Below are 21,297 nucleotides of genomic sequence, written 5' to 3'. Positions count from 1 at the left end.
ATTTTACTGCAGATGCCTCGCTCGAATACAGATACAGATATACACCACAATTTATCTCACAGTTTGCAGTCTAAACAAAACCGACTGGCCCGTGGGGAAGTTTTTAGCTGCTCAGCGGCAGGCTCATCGGAATCATCGGACTCATCTCCTGCCGGACCATTTGCCATGTCCGCATCCGCATTGTCCAGTTCCCTGTCCCTTTGCCCCAGACTCTCTAACCCAGCGACAGCGATAAATGTTTCAGCGCGGCAAACACAAACTACGAGACTTCGGGAAATATACAAATGATTTCGTATTTATTTCAACCGTGTTCGCAACGATGACAGCCCAGCAGAATTCTCTGGATCAAGAGGGTCCTTCGTTCCAACTCACTACCAATTTCCCCCCGTGACCCAGCTCGCTTTAGCAAACTTTCAGTGAGGTTAGTCTAATTATCTATGCGGGTTTGTTCGCTTTTACCATGGGAATAGGGGTCTCCATGGCAGAAACGGCCGTAATTGATGAGCTTAAGGGGGAAACCTGGATGAACGATACCCATGTCGGATTCCTAAAACTGATTTAGATTGGCTTTAGACTGTTTTCCTATTAGCTGATCATCATCTGCTGCTCACCGATATGCGTAAACAAGGCTGTAATTATTTTCAGTATTTAAATTACTTTTTGTATTGCATAAACTACATACATAAGTTATTTATCGAAAGTATTGCTATTTCCAATTTGTCTATTGAAATGTTATGTATGTGATCCTCTTAAAACAACGCTACTTAAAATTATTTTGATATACTGTAAGGCTTGTAAAACATCGATAGTGTGCACTATGCTCATATTTACATTAACTTTAAAAATGGAATTTTCATTCGCATGGTCTGCAGGCCAACTGTCTCGCGAGCGATAGTACCAGTCCCTAATATACTGGTATAATGCTTATTTTAATATATCACATTTTTACCAATTATAAAGCGATTGAAAAACTTTATGTACCCCTGACAATTCATTCAAAGTTTCACACACTCACGCTATACATCGAATTTTCATTTAATTGCTAACTTTATTTCAGACGCGGCCTTTCAGCCTCTCTTTGACTACCTTGAACAGTTTAAGCCGATTCAATTTAGTGAATGCAATCCGGAGTTAATGCGAAATGCTTTGATTAATTTTTTGACTCTATATAATGGCATTGGCAATTCGACTACCATTGAAAAGTTGTTTGTACAAAAGTTCTCATTTTTTTTTTTGCGATACCACCGGACAATGACTGTGGCTCCCATGGAGAGCATAAAACTAAGATAAAGCCGCCGACTTTTTATGCAGCATTTATTTTCATTTATTATGAGAATGTTTTTTGCACTGCGATAACACACCGGGAGGTGAGAGGGAAAAAAGGAAAATAAAATAAAACATGACACACAATCGCTCATTGATTTCGCGCATTCCTCAGTGACCCATGCCCATCCCCAATTTCTTTTGTGCCTGCTGATAAATGATTTCAATATTTATTTATACGAAAAGGGAAGAAAAAACAGAATCTGCGGGGCTTCAAATTGCGTCAAAAGCCTGTCAGTCTCATTAATTTCCGCTCGAACAGCAACAACAGCGAATAAAAGGAAAAATAAAAAAAATGCGAGATGGCCGACCAACATTCAAATGCTTTGTGTGGCTCTCTGGATATTCAATTGCTGGAAAATGCTTTGCGTCCATGGAAAACTATCTGCTAATGAAGGCTCAACCTGCCGCACGGACAGGAAGCGCTTTTCAGCCCTGCTTCTGATCCAGGAAATGCTATTGGGCCGCGGGAGCGGGATTCGAAATGGAGTTCCTGGGGAAGTGACTCAGCATTTGGCATTGAATCCATTGTGAACGCCGCTCGCGGACCACATTTATCAGTCATCGCTGCCGGACTTAAAGGTTCTGCTTTCCAATAAGATAGAGTACTGATAGACGATGAATAAATTGGGCTGAAAATAGAGTTGGGATTGAAAAGAGGACCTCAACTTTGTGAGTCGAAGCTTTAAATAAATGTAAAGCATTCTTGTTAGAAGTGTGATTAATTGTTCCATCACTTTTGAGAATAATTCTATTGATGGTAGGCCATGAATATGAATTGGTTAAGGTTATAAAGAACATTTTAAAACAATAAATACAATTTTAAGAAAGAAAATAAAATAAAATAAATAAATTTATTATTTAATTAAAAATATACTTCATTCGTATTCCATGTAAAAATATAGAAAAAACTCATCTTCAGCTTCAATTAAAACACTATAGAATGTTTTAATTGTACGACATTTTACAACTATGACTCTTTTATTAAGAGTCTTCAGTTAAGATACATTTTGAAGTGCAGAAAGCCCAAAACTAAGCTTTCGACCAATTTGTTTTTCACTTTGGATCCCTCCTCTAAGCTGTCTTCCCTAGTCCCCCAAATTGCCTCAAATTAAAGGCAGCTTACCCTCGACGCGACCCATGACCGAAAACTTTAAGCCATTTTTTCAACACATGGGATCGTGGGCGAAGGGAGTGGCGGATGTTGTTGGGGTGTGCGGATGGAGCATGCAAAAATGCGTTGCCCAACGCACCTATAAATGAAAGAGTGAATAGAGAAAGCGGGGGAGGGAAAAAGCAGCAGAAGAATGGATGAACGGATGGCTGCTCCAAAAATGGCACCAAAACTACCGATACCGAAACACCAACACACGCCCCCTAGAAAACACTAACTCAACCCGAAATCCCATTCATTCCCCGTAGACCAACGACCACAGGAAAATTTATAGGCAATAGCTAAAAACAACATCGCTTCACTTGAGCGTGAACAGTGCCAGCCAAAAGTACGGCTCACAAAATGGCAGAGAGAAAAACTTCAATTCGGTTCTTTTTCCATGAGGTTCGGGTCCTCCACATCTCTGGATATAAAAGTCAATGGCTCGCATAACAAAACACAGGAAAATAAAATAACGAGACACCGAATTTTTGTGGATACTCCGTTCCATGAAAAGCAAATTAAGCCATCCCAGCGAAAAAAAATAGCAGGAATATGAGAAGACCCGAAAATGTATATTTTGGCGAGCTCCACCAAAATTCTCGAAACTAGAATCGCGCTTCACCTGCCACAATGCCTAGCCAAAAATAAAAGAACTGGGGAAGTTTTGACAAAGAATCAGCAAAATGTTTGTTTCAAACTTGTTCAACCGAAGACAATCCCAAACAGATGAAAAAATCGCTGCTATCTGACAATATGCATTTATAGAGAAGACAAACTTTTGAATTTTTGGCTTTTGGTAATTGCTAAGTAAAATAAATAGAAGGATTGTGCGACTTGCTCATTGCAGATAATAGAAACCAAAAGTTTGCCCAGACGCTTGACTCCCAAAATCAGCTGACAGGGGTTAAGTTAAGGGCTTACAGGTAGGAGTCTATAAAACTTTTTATTAGGATTCTAGCTAAGAGAGTGCGACACTCGGCTCGCCGAATTATTTGCGTATTTATGGTTGACCCTTTTTTGGGGCTCCAATCTCTTCTCGACTTGGGTCAAAGCCCTTTGGGGAAAACTTTTTCGGCAATTGGCTTTGGGCGAAAGTTTTTGACAGTTCTGATGCCGAGGGCTTGGTTGTTGATGCTCCGAATTAGGGCTGAATGAGTGTGTCTCGCATAGATTTGGAAATGATTTCGTTACTCACACTCGGTGTGCAATTTGGTCCTTAAAGTTTCGAGTTCAAATTTGTCAACTTACCTAAAATGAGAAAGAGAATAAATATATATTAGTTATCAATTTTGTGCATTGTACATAAAATATAAAAATAATTTTACTCTGTAAAGTTAAATATAGTATACAGCCTAGTTCTGGACTTAAATATTTTTAACATGTCTGGAAATTCACTATAGGAACTATCTACCGCCATTGATCTCCCCTTGAAAAGCATTAAACTCTTTACGATTCCGCAATCAGCTGAAGTTCTTTGCCCATCAAAAACTCCGTGCACCTTCAGTAAGGGATACAATCACTCAAAAAGGTTCCTGATTTCATTTTGATGTCTTTTAATCAGCTTAAAAATTAGTAGCCTATAAAATGTGCTCACTCTTTCCCCGGGAGAAGTTTCTACATCAGAGGGAAGATTATTATGCTTAATGATGTACAGCATAAAAATCCTTTTTTTACGATATGCAAAAGCATTTTGATAATTTGCTTTAAATAATAAACAAGAGGAGAATTCTCCCCGCAGTCCGTGAGAGTCATCACAGGATGCAGGCAGCCATAAAAAGTTTGAGCGTGCCGTAAAAAACACTTAAAGGGGGTGAATCAGAGGAGCGAGGCGGTAGGAAGCCCCTAATGGGTTGCTTAAGAACACGTTGCCACTTTGCCGGGGAGATGAGAAAAATCATTTTCATGTAAATTGACACGTTTCATTATGAAGATGGATCTGACAAGTAGAAGAAGTGGTGGTATCTCCGTTGGCGAAAAGAGAACAGGGCCAAGGTGATGAGCTGCAGCACCAAGAGCTGCGTGTGGTTGTCATTGCCAGGGTGAAAACTTAGTGCAGGGAGGTACACCACGTACCTTCCTGGCACACATTGTGGTCGAGCTTGCCTGTTGGGAAACATGATATGATATGCGGTAAATAAACTACCAGACACCAACACTGTTCTTGTTTTTTGTCCGGATACGTTGGTTTAAACAACAATTGGCTGATAATCCACTTTGAACTTGAATAAGGAAACAGCCCAGCACAACCAGTTTTAAGTTGCCATTAATTAAGGGGTTCGATTTTTGTTTATCTGAGATTTACAAGGTGTTAAGTGGGGTGCTGAAATTAGGGTTATGCTTTAATATATTGGCAAAAGTAAAGCGATTATCTGCAATAGATCGTATGGTCTTATAGTTTAGTTTTTAGTTTTACAAATATTCATTTTTTCTTGTTTCAACTATTTTGTAAGTTTTAAATTTGAAAAAATATCCTTTCCATTTAATTAACTCATTTTCGCAAGCTAATGCTTTTCTATTTATTAAACGTGTAATAAATCAATTTTTACGGTTTCACCTGGAAAGCATTAAAAAACGTGCAAAATAATGCACTCTAATTTTATATGGCAATTTTATGTTTTTCCTTCCCAGAGGCAAACAGATTTTCAGCACGAATTTTAGAGCTTTCAAAGTTACGATCTGTTAAGCAACGCGGATCGCGAAACCTATCCTATCATTAGCGTTTTAGCCAGACCGCCTAGCAATCCAGATGACCGTCAATTGTGGTGAAGCATTCTCGCAGCTTTCACTCAAGCCTTAACCCACTGCTGGTGCCAGGGGCCACAGAACGGACACTCAACCCGGTCGGTCGATGGTATGTTGGAACACATGCTTATATTATCTCTGAACTGAATCACTTATTCATGCTGTGGTGGAAGAACGTGAGTTCGGTTCCCCGTCAACTGTTTTTCTTATGCTCACCTATTTACAACCGCTTTAACCTAATTTCATTAGAGGGATGCAGGAGGGGTGGTGGCTGTTCACTCACCACCAACTCAATTAAGCTGGCGGAGATAAAAAATCAAATGGACCACTATGCTGGCAGCAGACCTCAACACTCTCGTTTGCAGTTGAATGTGAAATGTGAAATGGGTGCGGAGCATTGAAAGCTGCATGTGGACCTGGTGGCCACTCATCGTCACCAAGCATGTCAAGTGTCTTTAGCCGCAGCCCCTGCTTCTTGTACATAAAAATCCAATTTTCGTAATTAAAAAAAATAAGAGCCATGCAATCCAGCTGCCTTGGGGCACTCACAGAGCCCACAGTCCGAGTCTCATCTCATTAGAGCACTTCCCTTAGTGCCGGCAGGCTGCCTCATCATGTCCCTCCCCATTCCATTTAACGGTGGCACAGGCACTTGAGGCCAACAAAAATATATACACTTCAAGAAATTCTTGAAGAGTAAATAAACTTCTTTCAACTAGTATTAGAGATAGATGGCAATGGAGTTTATATAAAAATTAAGTCAATAAGGGCTTGTAGCCAAACCAAACTATTATTATAAAAACTTTTTCGTGCCTTTAAATATTATTAATTATTATATTAACTATGCTTTATTTCTAATAAATAACTGTTATTATTTTTGATAAAAACATTTTTGTGAGTGTAAAAATTTACAAATCTGAAACTGGAAATTCAGTTTTCAAGCCATTGGATAGCAAAAAAACTGAAAAGAATGCAAAACAAATAAAACAAACAAAAAAGTCGAAGAGAAAGAGGAGTGAAAGAGATGGATAAACAAAAAAAAACAGAGAGGGCAGCACTGAATTGAACATTTATTCTATTCCCCGCTGACTCTTATCGTGTGTATGAAGCACTTGAAACCAGCATATCATCGTTGGCTATAGACAAAAGTCGGGGAGGGAGACAGAGATGGGAATAGTGAGCGGAACAGGGAAAGAGGGGGACAAAAAGGTGTGGGGAAAGGAGACAGTAGATCGGCCATCATCATCATCGCAGTTGTCCGACTGTGTCCAGGCCTCGTTAAAACGCTTAGCACGTTTTTAATTATGCCAGCGTCTGAAATACAGCGGGCTTGCAGGCGGCCGAAAAGAGGCGGGTGGAACTGTGGGCGTGTCTTGGGTGCTGGCGCCCTTTATTTTCGGGGATACGCTTCAAGTGCCAGACTGCGATTTCCACTTAACTCCAGTCTGTTTTACCATTGTCTGGCCATTCGTCAAATGCAAATTGCAGTTTTGTCGACAGGAAAACTACAGAAATTGTATGTAAATTTGGACAGACAATGAAAGAGGCAGATAGGAAAAAGGTGAAAGGTAACAACACAATTCAGTAAGTTTCGACATTCCACAACCATTAAATTGTGTTCTTCAGGGAGTTTCTTTACTTAATCACAGTTAATCAAATGATTACTATTTTTAGCCAGTATAATTGTTAAAATAACAATTTTAATATAGATACTTCTCATTTTACCTTTCTTTACTCCTTCATTTAAAATCACAAAGCTTAAGCCCATTTTGTATATATTCTTAATAGTTTTTTCGATCAATATATAGACGATTTTCACAAAAACACAAAATTGCACAAAAGCCAGCAATACTCTATCAAATTTAAATGCGATTTAAAGTGCAGCAATTTTGCATGCCATAAGCTTTGGAAACAAACAATAAAGAATAGACAAATATTAAGCAGCGAACAAAGAAAAAACGACCAAAAAACGCACTAAAATAATTTAGCAAACACAAAAACTGCTGCAGGATATGAAAACTAAAAATAAAATCCAGACAAACTCGTTGGTCTGGCCTGAATATCTCTCTGTAAAGTGTCCTGAGGCCATAAACTGCACAACAACGAACAATTTTGGATACATACAAAGCATTTTAGATAAATTGAAAAATAAAATACGCAAGCGGTGTTTGTATGGCAATTATTGAGTTGGCTTAGAATTTGCAATTGGGCAAGGAGCTCAACATGTTGCCCAGACTGTGATTTGGTGTTGCAAGTTGCCAGTTGCCAGTTGCCAGTTGCCTGTTGCTTTCTTGGCTGACGCCCCAAACTGCCCGCTGGTAATTTTCACAGTTTGTCAAGGGGCTGGTGGAAAATGGCCAAGGAGAAAAACTGCTGCTTCCCCCCTCGAGGCATCAGTCAAATGTCCAACTGCTGCAACTGTGGGTGCATCTCTCACTTCCATTCGGCCTCTTTCCCGTTTGACTTGTTTGGCTGTTGTTTTTTCCACTGTCTGGGCTTAGAAACGCTCGTCTATTGACAGTAGCCATAATTTGTTTGTCTAGCGTAGCGGCCAGGATGAGGTGAGGGGGCTGGATCTTGGTCCGCAGTCGAGTGGCCAACTTCGTTGATGGCTTAAATATTAGATGTAGTTTTTTTTTTAAGTTACTGTGCGCTGTGTCTCTTTTTTTTTTTGCATTTACTTGGCCTGTTTGGGCCACAAAAACTGTTGACAGTTATAAATGATGGGGTTGGCTTTCGGTGGAGCCAGTGGTCATAGGAAGTGGCTATCGGAGGAGTGAACTAGCAACTGCTTGTCAGGCCCCAAGTAAGTACTTAAGTGTACCTAATCTGGGTGTCAGGCACTGGCAAACTGTACCGCGGAAGTGTAAATTTGGAAAATTCTGCAACTGAAAAACTCTATTGTTATATTGTACTTTCATTGTCTGAGGGCCGTAAAAAGTAAAATGTTATATACAATTGTTTTGAAATATAAATAAAGTACCCCTATTGTGCTAGAACCTTTTTGTAAAACTATTATTTTATATGCAAAGAGTTACCTCTAGGTAGTAAACTAGCGGTACCCAAATTGGCGAATCATTAAAATGTTCCCAACTGTTGAAAAGCCTTTACCATAGCTTAAGCTATTATTTCACAACAATAAAATAATACGGCCCCGAAATAAATGTGCCTAAACACCTCAAATTAAGTGCCAGCCCAGCCTAAAAAGCAATTTTCAACCATCAGGAGCCATTAAAGCGGCAATTTGCATTCATTTCACCTTCAAAGCGGATACCCATATTTTGAATCGTGCCATTATAACGGCACATAAATGTGCTAAATAACTGCTAGAGTTGTAATTCGATATCGCAAAAAATAGAAATCATGGCATTTAACCCATATTAGCCGTGGCAAATTGATTCGGTGGCCACGCCGCCCCTTCGCCACCCCCTTGTGACACACCAAAAACGGTAAGCATTTATCGCTTATCGTTTTATCGCCGAGCAAATTTCCTTTCAAGATAAACTCACAGACTCAGCAATGGCCATAAATTACGCACTAAAAGTTACACTTACAGGCCAATGCCCAAGATAAATGTACTCAGATCGATCTATCGGCATCAGATAGCCATCGATTGGGTTCGAGTCGGGGCTTTCACTCTATAAATAAAATAATCGAAGCCAGGCATATTGGTAATCGAGGCAACGCTATCGCAACAATTTAATCGCCAACTTTAATTGTAAATCTTTTTTGCACAAAAAGTGGCACACCATATAGACCCAGCCCCATGCAGCGGCTATTAATGGCTCGATTTGGTTTGGTTTTGGTTTTGGCCCGGCATTATAATAATGCTCTGGTAATAGTTCGATGGCCATAGGCGTTATGCTGGCCCGCCATATAAGGTCCTTGGCTCCCTGACATGGCCAGCAATTTTCACTCGACGCATTGACAGGTGGCCAACATGCAATGCTGGTTATGCATAAGACCCAAGGAGCTGCAGTTCCAGGTGGGGAGCCCAGGTGAGAACAGGCAAGGCGGCGACCGAGGGTATATGGATATAAAGCCCAAGCTGACCACAAAAATATGTCCAGTCTGCAACGGATGTTGGAAAAAATCAGCATTCTGCTTGATTGTTTGCTCACCTGCTATGCAAGCAAAAGGGGCAGTGAGTGAATGTGTGCTAGGTAGTCTGAGCAAGGCATTCTAGAATACTGAGTGGTTTCATGAAGGAAACAGAGTTATTGCCACCAGATGTTCACTTCTTAATACCCTAGCATCTGTCAAAGAAAAATGTTGCATGTCACAGTGGCTTTCCATCATGCTGTAAACGTGTGTTCTGATTCTTCTTGTGCTGAATTATTTCGATTTGAATTGCCTTTCATATAGTTTACTTAATGTTGGTATAATCTACAAAATAAACAAATTGGCGAACGAGTGGAATTAATCAGAAAAAATAAATGAATCCCCTTTAAATGCATCATATAACTTAAACGTGATTGAGTATTGTTAACAACTAACTACTTACTTTTTATAAAACGCAACCAATAACCACCAGTAAAGAACAAGTAGATAGTGCCTCAATAGAACAAATTTTGTTTAATTATAATATACAAAAATAAATCCTTAAATATTCCATATTAAATGTTTCCATTCATACGTTCGCCTATCTCACAAGACTAACTATGCTCAAGAGCTTTGAAAGCAAACTTTCTCACCTAGCAACCTGAAAATCGAGTCGAAAGACCCTTGAAAGCTGTCATGCGGGCTAGTTTTTTTTTTATCACACCGTACTTTAAGTATTTTTAAGCCAGAGTGGGCACACTCAGCCCTAATACCGCCCAATGGCCAGATCCAGAGTCAGATGCTGAGGCTGCAACTCCAACTTGTATCTGCAGGTGCTCTGATTGTGTTTGCATGGCCGGCATGCGTGCTGCAGATGATCTGCCGGCGACTGTCCCTCTGCCAATCTCCCTCGAAGTGAATACAGAGATTTTAATTAAATTAAACTTTACTTTGAGACACGTGTCAGACGGACAGCCCAGCATCTCGTGCTATCGACATCGCTCAATGGACTGGCCGTAAGATTTTAACGACAATTTTTTTGTGTGCTGCTGCCATTCTGTTCCTGTTCCTCGTGTTATTCAATTAAAGCTGGGACTCTGCTTCGCTTTTAATTGCATGAAAAATGGTTTATTTCGTTTCTTGTTCTATGCCAGAGGAAGAGGCCTCTAATTGATTGCCAGAGATTGAGTTTTGAGGCCTATGTGTATGTGAATATTTAAATTGGTTTACCTTGCCAAGGCGAACAACTAGTTCGATATTGCAGTGGGAAAAATGGGTTAAAAGTCAGGGTTTTGAGGACAAAATCAAATTTCAATCATTTTTTATATTTTTTTATTATAAGAAGCTTTATTTATAAAATATGCGTCTTATTAAATTGATTCGAAATTCCCCCCTAGTTAAATTTAACCTTATTTTCCACCTTATATTTCGCTGAAGGCCTGACCCACATCTTTATTTATTCACAACATTCATTTGGCTAATAAATAACCTATTCCACATTTCATGGGGCTCGCAAAACATTTGACTTATACTTATACACCCACTCCAAAGAAAAAGCCAAATATATCGTGTCTGGGTGTATTTTATCCGACAAAAACATGCACAAACGTGGCTCCGTAGCCTTGGCTACAAACTCCTAATCCTAACACAATTTGGTCACGATTTAGGCGACGCACACGCCAAAAATTCATCAACATGCAAAGCTCCATTTTCTCCTGCCACCCAGCCAATCAACCAATTTGCCTGATAAGAAGCGTTTAGCTAAAAACATGCGCCAAATTACACCAAATTTCTCACTGTAATGTGAACGACTCTCCGGCTCCGCATCTCCAAACCTCCGGCAAAATGGGAACTAGTTTTTATGGCTCCGACATAAATCAAAAGAGACCTTCCCATGCCATTCGGAACAATCGAAGTTTTGTGACGCGTCACGCAAATCTCGATAGCAACGCACTTACCCATGAAAATGAAGGAAAAGAGAAAACAATTTCCACTTGTCAAAAAAGGGCAATTCCATTTGACGTAATGTCAGAGCGGGAGAAAAAAAACTACAGCTGGAAATAATCTCCCAAACTCAATTTGACTTTGCCTGTAAATCCAGGCGAATCACAAATCATGGCTTCCAATGGCGATTCGTCATGGAGGGAAATCAGGATGAGTTTCCATCATCATTGGCCTATTCCCATTCCGATTGCCTCATTGTAATTAACGCGACAATCAAATTCGAGCCGCCAAATGTCGCATGATTGATCCGAACATCAGTCAGAGGATGACCAATGGCCAAAAGCATAACTGCCCACTATTTGGCCTTTTCCTCTGGGCCAACCAGACTCTTGGCCCTCGGTTTCAGTTGGCCAACACGCAGCATCATAATTATCTTCGGCACCGTCATGGTAACCATGCGATCGCTCTTGGCTTGTTTGGGTCGTATTGGCCTACATCAGCTGGCTGATCTTAAGTAGTACATTTTTTTTCAAAAGGTGAACTGGCAACTGGCTACTATATTTACATATATTAAAGTAGCTTCTTCAAAGGTTAGTTTTAAATAAATCAAATTTGAGTATCAAATCCATTAAGCGAAGAACTCATATGACCCAGTCTTTTTCTATATCAATTGCATTTTAAAATATAGGAAACAGAAACAGATTTTTCCAACTCAATTCTTTTACATAGTAAAATTAAACAAAACAAATTTGAATTTTACACTGTTTTTCAAAATATGAACTTACTTAAAATAAAATAAAAACATGTTAATGTAAATTTTCACATATTTAATTAGTTTGTTCAACAAGAACATGGTAGAATTCAATTTTTTTTAATTTAAAACTACATTTTTTCATACTTAAAAATTAAAATAAAGTGTAACACACTTTGATTTCAACACAATACCAGTCGGGGCTAAATAAGTACCGAAAATATTTGGATTTACCATGGTTTTTATCTGAGTGTATATAGTTGCATTATATCGAAAAATATCGGTTTCCAGAGTACTATTAACATACTGTTCTATATCATTTTTAAAGCAACAGATTCATAACCTTGGCTTTTGTTTTTATTAAAGCAGTTAAGCAAAACTGCAGTAGAGTATTTCAAATTTCGTGTTCTATATTCCTTCCTAGTTTGATGCTTCCCCACGCATACGTCTAAATGACGTTGGCTTCCTCAGGGCCTTAACTGATTGCTCCACATATGCACGCTCCATAAGTCCGAGATGATTTACAGTTATGACAATTTTAAGTTGGTTCATTAGTAGCACACACAGATACACAACTTGGGCTGGCTGTGTTCGTGCCTGAATGTCTGTGTTATGATTGAAGATGATTAGGAATGTCTTGTTATGGCTGCGGAAAACCCCTTTCCCCGTGGAAAACCCCGATCGTTATCCATTTGTAGTCGTCCCCAGCCGTCAGCTGCTCATCTGGATCTCCACTCACAGTTCCACGGTGTGTCTGCACTTTAATTAATAGCCACTGTCAGCATTTTTGAGTAAAGCATCCGCCCGATCCCCCTTGCTCCCCCACAGATTTGAGTTGCATTTAAGTAGCTGCATTATGGCCACAACTAAAGAGCTAAATTATATCCAACTAATGGTTGTTTGCGTAGTTTTTCTACGGCCCGTCATGTGAGTTTTTGGGGGCGGGGGCGGAGATGGAGGTGGAGGTGGGTCTAACGTTAATTGAATGATTTTTGCTTGCTTGAGATTCCAGAATCGTTTTACTTTTTTCTTTCTGCATGCCAGCGAAATGTTGCGCAGAACTTTCTCTATTTGGTTGTGGCAAGTTTTTCACACAGGAATGTTGAGGAGATCAGAAAAAGTGGGGAATTTCAATTTAATATCGTTAATCGCGTGTTGAAGAAGGGAGTTTTTATGTGCGATTTGGCTTGGACTTTGTTAATAAATTAATTAATTTAAAATGTATGTCTTCTTAACTGAAAAAACAACATTTTTTTTTATTTTCTACAGCCTTACAAACGTACAACTGTAACGCAATATTACCCCAATAAAAATAAACAACATGATTTTATTTAAATCTAGCTTCGTCTTAAGGCTATAACATATAGCTAAAGCACACGATCTATAAACTATAAGATTAAAGAATCAAACATATAACAACATATTTTAATTTTTATTTCGGTTTCATTATTTTATATTTCCTGTCCAATCCAAATATCTCTTTATTGCCACATTTCTTTAAATGTATGGTGGGGCTTTAGGCAGATCCTTTTTAAAGAATCCCACTTTGATTACCCGAAGCCAGCTGCTACCTACTATACAAATAAGATGCTATAACAACTTCGTTTTTTCCTCCGTTCCATAGCATATTCCGATTTGCCTTATATATAAGCCCGAATCGGCCCACACGCTGAAAAGACGGGTCTGTGGCTGCTCCTCTTTCTTCATTCGGTTGGAGCATAAAATTTATGATTTGCCTTTTCGATCTGCCCCTTTTTATTTTTGTCCCCGACAAACTCGTTTTCAGTCTTTCCATTTGTGGACTTTGTGCGCCTACGCGGCTTCTCTTTTTGCACTTTTTTCACTTTTTAGTTCAGTTTTTAATTAAGTCTTGTGTCGGGTATTGCGAGGTGTTAACTGACTTCCAACAGACTGAAGCCAATTTGTAGCCCAATGGAGTTCAGTTTCAACCTAAAATATTGAAGTTTATTGGCCAACGGCTGGGGTCCACTTAGTATGTCAGTCAGCCATCTTTGCGGGACCCAAATATTTCAGCTTATTTTCAAAGAAGTTATGGCTCCTTCGTTTTATTTTTGCTTGCCATTGTCTGGGCCCAAAACAGACAATGGGCATTATAAATTCATCAGACAGACTCTCTGGCTTACATACGAGGAGCCAACCCTGCATAATGTATCTTTGGGGTATCCGAAGTATCTGTAAGATGCCTTTTGCCATCGCAAAATGGCGCAACGCTTCACAGAACAATGCAAAACAGCAAAACAGACAGCAAACAACAGAGGGAAAAAAGGACTCCGTCTGAGGTTGACATTTGTGTTTGGTTTGCCTTTGTTTTTAATTGTGTCAAATTTTGTATGGCCCGGCAAGGGTGGTCCTTCTCGCAAAGTGGAGCACTGCGGTGACACGTAGGTGCAAATGAAAGCCACTTCATTGAAAGAATCCTGTGGCAAGGGCCCAACAAAAAGATGTGAATGGCACCGATGTAGGTTTGGTTTGGAGGCTTACGTCTGTGTGCTTTTGCGGGGGCTTAGTTCAGCATGTGGTGATAGTTCTCTGATTAAAAGGGACAAGCAATATGGGCGAATATGTGTTTCAGTTTCATGCTCTAGTTCATCCAACAAAAGCGGGAATCGCTCGAAGGGAAACGGAAAAGTTTTACGAAAATTGAAAAGCAAATACAACTTCTTCGGTGGGAGCAAAATAACCTGTATATAAATATAGTACACCTCAAATGTCTTTCTAAGGTAAAAAACCTTTTGGGCGAAAGCAAATTAATTAAAGCCTTTAGCTTTAAATAAGATTTACTTTTTACTTCAAAAAAACAGTATAAAAACGTGACTGATAAAATATCGAACAAGCTTTGACATGTTTGAGAGCGAAAAAATATAATTCCAAAAGTCTAAATCATTTCAATCAATATAAACCTAAAAAGTTTAGTTTTGTCAAAATGTTTGTATAGATTCGTCAACCTCAACACTGTCGGTGTAAATTGACTAGATATATTTAGTGTCGCATTTGCAAAGCAACTAACACAAAATGACCGAACAGCCAACTTTTATTTTTAGTTTATGCAAAATAAAATTATAAAAAACGTACAGGGAGCCGTAAAAGGTGACAACTGAATTGTAAATTGCATATTTGGGGTGCGGTTAGCCAGAGTTATTAAAGCAAATGGTAAATGGCTTGTGCTGGCCGCCAAATGAACTGTCATTAAACGGCTGGCAGTAATTAAATATTTAAACATATTTAACTGGCTCGCTGTCAGCCAAAAGTCAAAGCCAAGCATTAGCATTTCGTTAACAATTCCAGCTCGAATTTGGAGCTTGGTGCATGAAAATATATTTCAAAACAAAATCAACTTCAGTGGGCGTCTCAAAGTTGTGTCACGAAAATCGAGGCACGGGAATTGTAGTCAATCTAAGAGTTGTAACTTCAGCTCAAAAGCATATTGTGTGTGGGTCTCAAGTCCCAATTGAATGAATGAAAATATTTTTAGTTTCTTGGTAAATATTTTATTTTTCAGCTTTTACTTACGTTCTTGGTTGTCACTTGACTAACCGGATTTTGCCTTGTCATCGGCTCAAGTTACAATGTTCTGCAGGACATTGCCTTTTGCTACACAAAACGATTTTGTTGTGCTTATCGCCTTGGTCCAGGCCAGCAAACAAATAGATGCGGCTAGAAAAGCGTGTGGGAAAAATTGTTTTCCCATTCTCTGGTCATTTTTATGGACTTACAGGGACACGCTAGCTCTTCTCCTGCCCTTTTCCTGTATCATTGTTTGTCTGTGCTTAAGTAGCCGGAAGTAGATTTTCCCTCCACCCGGCAAATTAATTGAGTTGAAAACGCTTTTGTTGCAATTCCTTTACGCATGGTTGGGGTAAAATGAGATCCGTGTTAAAATAAATAAATAATCGTCATCGGCTTAACATTTATTGGTTATAAATTGAACAGCTCGAGCGTGAAATATATAAAGTGGATTATAGTTTTAATGGAGAAAAACTGATATGGCAAATACAACAAAAGCCTTCGCCATAGTTTGGTATATATTAAGGTCCAATTTAAGGGATAAATTGCACAGATAACAGAAGGAAATACAAGGAGGTTGGGTGGAAAATACTGGGAGAGATTATCTCAGGGCTTAACGATGAATAGTTGCTGATGAGCTGCCGATGATGATGTTGATAACTGGCAGAGAACAAAAGAGGTCGATACAATAAAATAAAGTCGAGTATTTTAGGGATTATAGTGAATAGTGCACTAGTTTATAAAACATGTTGCGTACTATACAAATTATAATTATTATAGTCTACATGCTATGAAGGCTTTTATTTTTATAGGAAAAAAATAAGGTTTGAGTTCCATAAAAATTTGTGGTAAGTTTGCAAAGAGATGTATTCCAACATTGTTTTCACACTCTTTGGGAATTTTAATGGATTCACAGAGAAACGCAATCTTTTCTCCTGCTCTTTCTAAACAAAATACAAAGAATATATTTAGTTAATGAATAACTATAATAACTTTAAAAATAACAAAACTTTTTTATCAGTTAGTAATGCTGTTACGTACTAACAAAGCTCAAACACAGTTTGAGCTCATGTGTCCAATATCCTACGCAACTTCCTATTCACTTCCGGCAATCATTATCCCTTTTTCAGGACTGAATCCACTGAAACGTGTACCATTGGATGACGTCAAACCTTTTCAGAGCAAACAGATTACCGGGGAGCAATGCCCGATTGATGGCTACATGTGTAGACAACTGGGCATCCAGGCACACGCCTCCGCCTCTTTAACCCACAACGCCATCTAACCCATGGCGGCCAAAAATAAATTAATCAAAGAGCGCGAAAGGACAACAGTTTAGTTTGTGGAAAGGAGGGAGGGATTTCAGCTTGGTTGTTTAGGAAATCGTAAATCCATTAAAAGCCTCATTTAGAACGCTTTTGACGCATTAGAGGGGCGAAGTGGAGAAGCATTCCGATTTGGGGATTATTTGTAGGCCCCAAATTGAATCATCCGGGGGAACCCCCTGCCAGGACTTTTAATTGTGGACGAATCCGTAATTGATTGTGCCCTCTTATGACTGCTGGCTTTCCACTCAGTTTCCTCTCAGACGGAAAACAGATTTTCCTGCCCCGGACTGCTGCCTTTGCATAATGGATTCGAGGCAAGAAAAGGACAAGAAAAAGGGCTGGTAAAAGCTGGCAATGGGTTGAGGTTTATCGTGCCCTAAGGGTTTTTGGTCTATGAGTATTTCAGCACAGACTAAGAATTTTCAACTAATTCCATTCATCGTTTCTCACTCTAATTCATTCTACCGTTTCATACCCTTTGGTTTGGGTAATTGATTTGCGAAATTACATATTTTGTATTCCAGATATTTGTTTGTACAAGTTTCAGCCAGAGTGATTGGTTAATTTAGTCAAAAAAGGTCTAATTGACAAGCCAATCGAGAAATTGGAAACAGCAAAAAGAGAAAATGGAGAAATTAAGATGAATGAAATTAATATTTGATACTTACAACTGGCTTACAGGCAAATGTTGAGAGTTGCCTTTGGCATAAATAAATTCATTTAAAGGTGTTAAGCGAAAACATTATTTGAGAGAATTAATTGATTTAAGTACTTTATTAATTTATGCGAAATTAAAAGATTGGTCAGGTAAACAACTAATTCAACTTGTCTAATCACTAATCACTAATCATGTGCTGTCTTAGTAAGATATTTTAAAACTTTCCTTTTAAATTTGTCAAGTTTTTACAACCCTTACTCTATGTAAGAAGTTTTACTTGTGCTAAGGATATACAAATGAGTTTCTTGGATAATCCACTTGTGTACTCTTAAAACTTTAAACATTTTCAAAATAGCTTTTATGCTATACAGCTCAACTAATCTTGCAACAAAGACTAAGAGCTCTTTTATTTCAGAGCCCTTATAAAACGAGTGTAAATACCTTAAGTTTGTAACATGCTTTTTATATATTTATATGGCCGGATCATTATCTATCCAATAAGCATTAATTCACGCTCTCACACGGCGCCATTATCATTAGCAAACACAGAGACCTATCTGGCTCATAAAGCACGGCGAGCAGGGCCAAAACACACTCAGATACAGACACCATTTACAGATACTCTTACAGACAATCGTGATGTTGGCCAAATGCAATCCAGGCAAACAAGCTGCTAAATTTCGCACGCAGCTCACAAAAGGCATTTAAGCACGGGGTAGGGACCTCGACTACACCAAAGATGCTGACAGCCATGATGATGCGGGGATGAAATGTAGGAAGACCAAGGGGAACTGATGACACACAGCCAGGGAAAAACGAGACCAATCAAGAAAGGGAGAACGAAAAAAACAGAGAAATCGCAATGGTAAAGTAGCTAAGAGATACACATGTATCCGCCAAATACTCAGACATTGAGGGAAGTGTGAATTATCCTGCCTCAAAGTATTTAATGCGCTTTACTCATGGCAGCAGGAAAACAACGGGGAGATGGCTAAAAATAGCAGAGGAAAATCACAGACAAAAACATTTGAAACACATAGATGTTCATCACTCATCCAAAACAACACACAAAATAATTCGAGGGAAATCAGTCGGTTGATGGACTTAAGACCCCGAAAAAGCTGTTCCAGCGAGCGGGTGGAAAATTAATTAAAGACCGAGAAAATGCAACAGGCTGACCCCCAGTTCAAGTTATTAAACATTCGTTGGTTCTTGTTACGTTTTTTTTCCGAAATATATTTAAGCAGGCATTACAAATTACACAACTCGAAAAAGAACTGGTTTACCTTTCCTCCACCGAAGCCAAAGGAACGATCTACCTGACGTTGTTAACCATCTTTTGTGAGGCACTGGCAGGTAGAATGCGGGTTTGCCGGTGCCCTCTCTTTCTCTCTTCATTCCCGCCCTGCCAAGGACCTCCTGCTGTTTTCCCTGGTGGTTGGAAATTGTTTTCTCGGCGCAACAGGATATGCATTTTTTCTACCACTACGGTGCTCTACAAATTGAGTCTGGAGTTCAAATGAAGACATAAAAAATCGTTGACCTACATGGGGCTCAAAAAAAAAAACTATTAACTTTTAAGCATAAAACAAAATTCGTTCTAAAAGGTTTGCATGAAAACTCATCGAGGATATATGTGCCGGTTCGATATTTAAAAACGCTTTGAAAACAGGAACATTTTAAGACAAAGGTATAATATTTTTACTAGAGGAATTCGTGAAGAACTTGTTCCCAAAACAAAAAAAAGCCCTAAAATATCCAAGACCCTCCTTTTTGGAAACCCCGGCGGTTAAGTGAATCTATGATAAATTACAAATATTTGCTTGAAAACGTTGAATTTTTTAAAAGAATGCAAGCATAAAAATCTTAAATTATTTAAGCGCTGAACATTTTATCTCAGCAATTTAGTTTTGAAAACATTTTTAAAGACATTCAATGCTAAATTCACAGAAATGCATCTTACGAAACATGTAAAAGTTTTAAACATTTGCCGTCGCCAAAATGCCCATAAAATTGAATTTAAAAATATTTTTTTTTGTGTTGTTTAATTGCTGTCTCTTATTATATTATTTGATTTGGGAAACTCACCTTTCCGCCGACTTTTAGTTCGTAGCCCATGCCCAGTGGCGTTTTCAGTTGCACGGGGCAGACAAATCCTATGTTGCGGTGCGGACTTTCCACGCCCGTCTGGTGTTTTCGGGTGGTGACCTTGGCCACACTCCTTGTGGGCGTGGCGGCCGTGGAGGCCGAGGAGGTGGTGTTCTCGGCCACGCACAAATCCTCGCCGCCATGAATGGGAAACTTGGAACACTCGAGGTTTTCCGGCCAGTTGAAGTTGTAGGTTTTCATCAGCTTTTCACAAACCCTGGCGGACTCGCACAGAGATCGGCAGGGCGGAATGGGCCTTTCCAAAATTGTGCAGACCGGGACGTACAGTGAGCAGAGGAACAGCTGGAGATCATCGCTGCAGCCGATCTTCACGAGCGGAGCGAACTGGTGCACCTCCAGACCGGCTTCCTCCTGCTTTGTGTGACCAATAAGATTCGGCATAATGGTCATGTTGTAGGGTATGTTCTTGCAGATCGAGATGGTGATGGGTTCGCAGCGATTGTGGTGCGGCAGTCCATCCAGTTCTGTTCCAGAACTGGGCATCAATCCGCCGCCACTGCGATAATAGGGACTGGCGTCCAGGGGACTTTGATCGTACCGCTGGACACCTTGTATCAAGGTGGGTAAAATAAACAGGATCTGCCGCCACATTTTTTTAATTTTCCGTTACCGGTACCGGTCTTTTCCTTGTCAAATAACTTTTCGGGTACTTGTTTCGATTTATTTAGCCACGTTTAAAACACACACATGTTGCTTTACTTCTTGCACTCACTTTTGCACCGTAGAATTTTTATTCTGTTTGAAAAATTCACTCCCACGAAACACTTAACACCTTTTAAACATTTGCCGCCGGCAAATATTTAGTTTGGCCTTATAAGCAAATAATAAATAATTCTCTCTATCTTATTTGCGTTGCCTTTGCTATTTATTTTGTTTGGACTTTTCTTGTTTACAAATTATTATTTTTCAAACGAGTTGGTTTTGGTTTTGTATATGTTATTGGCAAAGTATTATTTTCTGAAATTATATTTTTTGGGGGTCTTAAGACCTTACTTGCATTTGCTTTTTGATATTATGTGGCTTTTTTCGGGCAAATTACCGTATTTGCCTGGGCTTTACTTCTCCGATTGCCAAATTTTTATCTTTGTAACATATACCGTAAGAATCCTACTACTTTTGCCTCTTACACTTTACTTATTAACCTTTCTTCTTTTCACTTTTTCGAAAAACGCGCAAAGACTACCGCACACCGGGAATCGCACTCGAAAGTTACTTCTTTTGCACGGAGTTTACGCCAAAAATCGAAAACGGAGCCGGAGTTCAAGAAACAATCCGCGGGCACAACCACATGGCAGGGCACTCGCTGACAAACTGAGCAACTGTGGAACTGTGGAAATGAAAACCTGACATTGCACACTGGGCCAACGCACCAGAAATTTGGTCAAAAGTCCATGTTTTCATATATTTTTTAAAAATTATAAAACGTATCGGGTTTTTTTAACATTAATGTATGTTAAATTTATTTAATTTATGCCAAGATGAAACTTTATGCCGTATAGAATAAAAAGTGAACAAATCAAGTAAAATGAGATAAAGACCTAGCTGATCACATGCTTGTGAAGCCCTCAGTACTGATTAACATGACAAGTATATAATAATACTTAGCTTACTTTCATTATTATTTTTTAAAAATCGACAAGAACTTTAAGGAATAATGAAT

General features: G+C 39.1%; 1 protein-coding gene across 1 annotated transcript in view; it reads right to left on the bottom strand.

The window, feature by feature from the left end:
• LOC128259673 (frizzled) overlaps positions 1–20,963 on the bottom strand; it is a 102,515-nt gene extending 81,552 nt beyond the window's left edge. The window contains exon 1 of the mRNA XM_052992202.1: positions 19,557–20,963. Coding sequence (XP_052848162.1) covers positions 19,557–20,228 — 672 coding nt within the window. The 5' untranslated portion in view covers positions 20,229–20,963. The remainder of the gene's footprint in view (positions 1–19,556) is intronic.
• Positions 20,964–21,297: the final 334 nt, after the last annotated feature.

The sequence above is a fragment of the Drosophila gunungcola genome (genome assembly GCF_025200985.1).
Source record: "Drosophila gunungcola strain Sukarami chromosome 3L unlocalized genomic scaffold, Dgunungcola_SK_2 000009F, whole genome shotgun sequence".
Taxonomy (NCBI): Eukaryota; Metazoa; Arthropoda; class Insecta; order Diptera; family Drosophilidae; genus Drosophila; species Drosophila gunungcola.
Note: the sequence above shows the minus strand (reverse complement) of the source record. Positions and strands in the feature narration are given on the sequence as shown.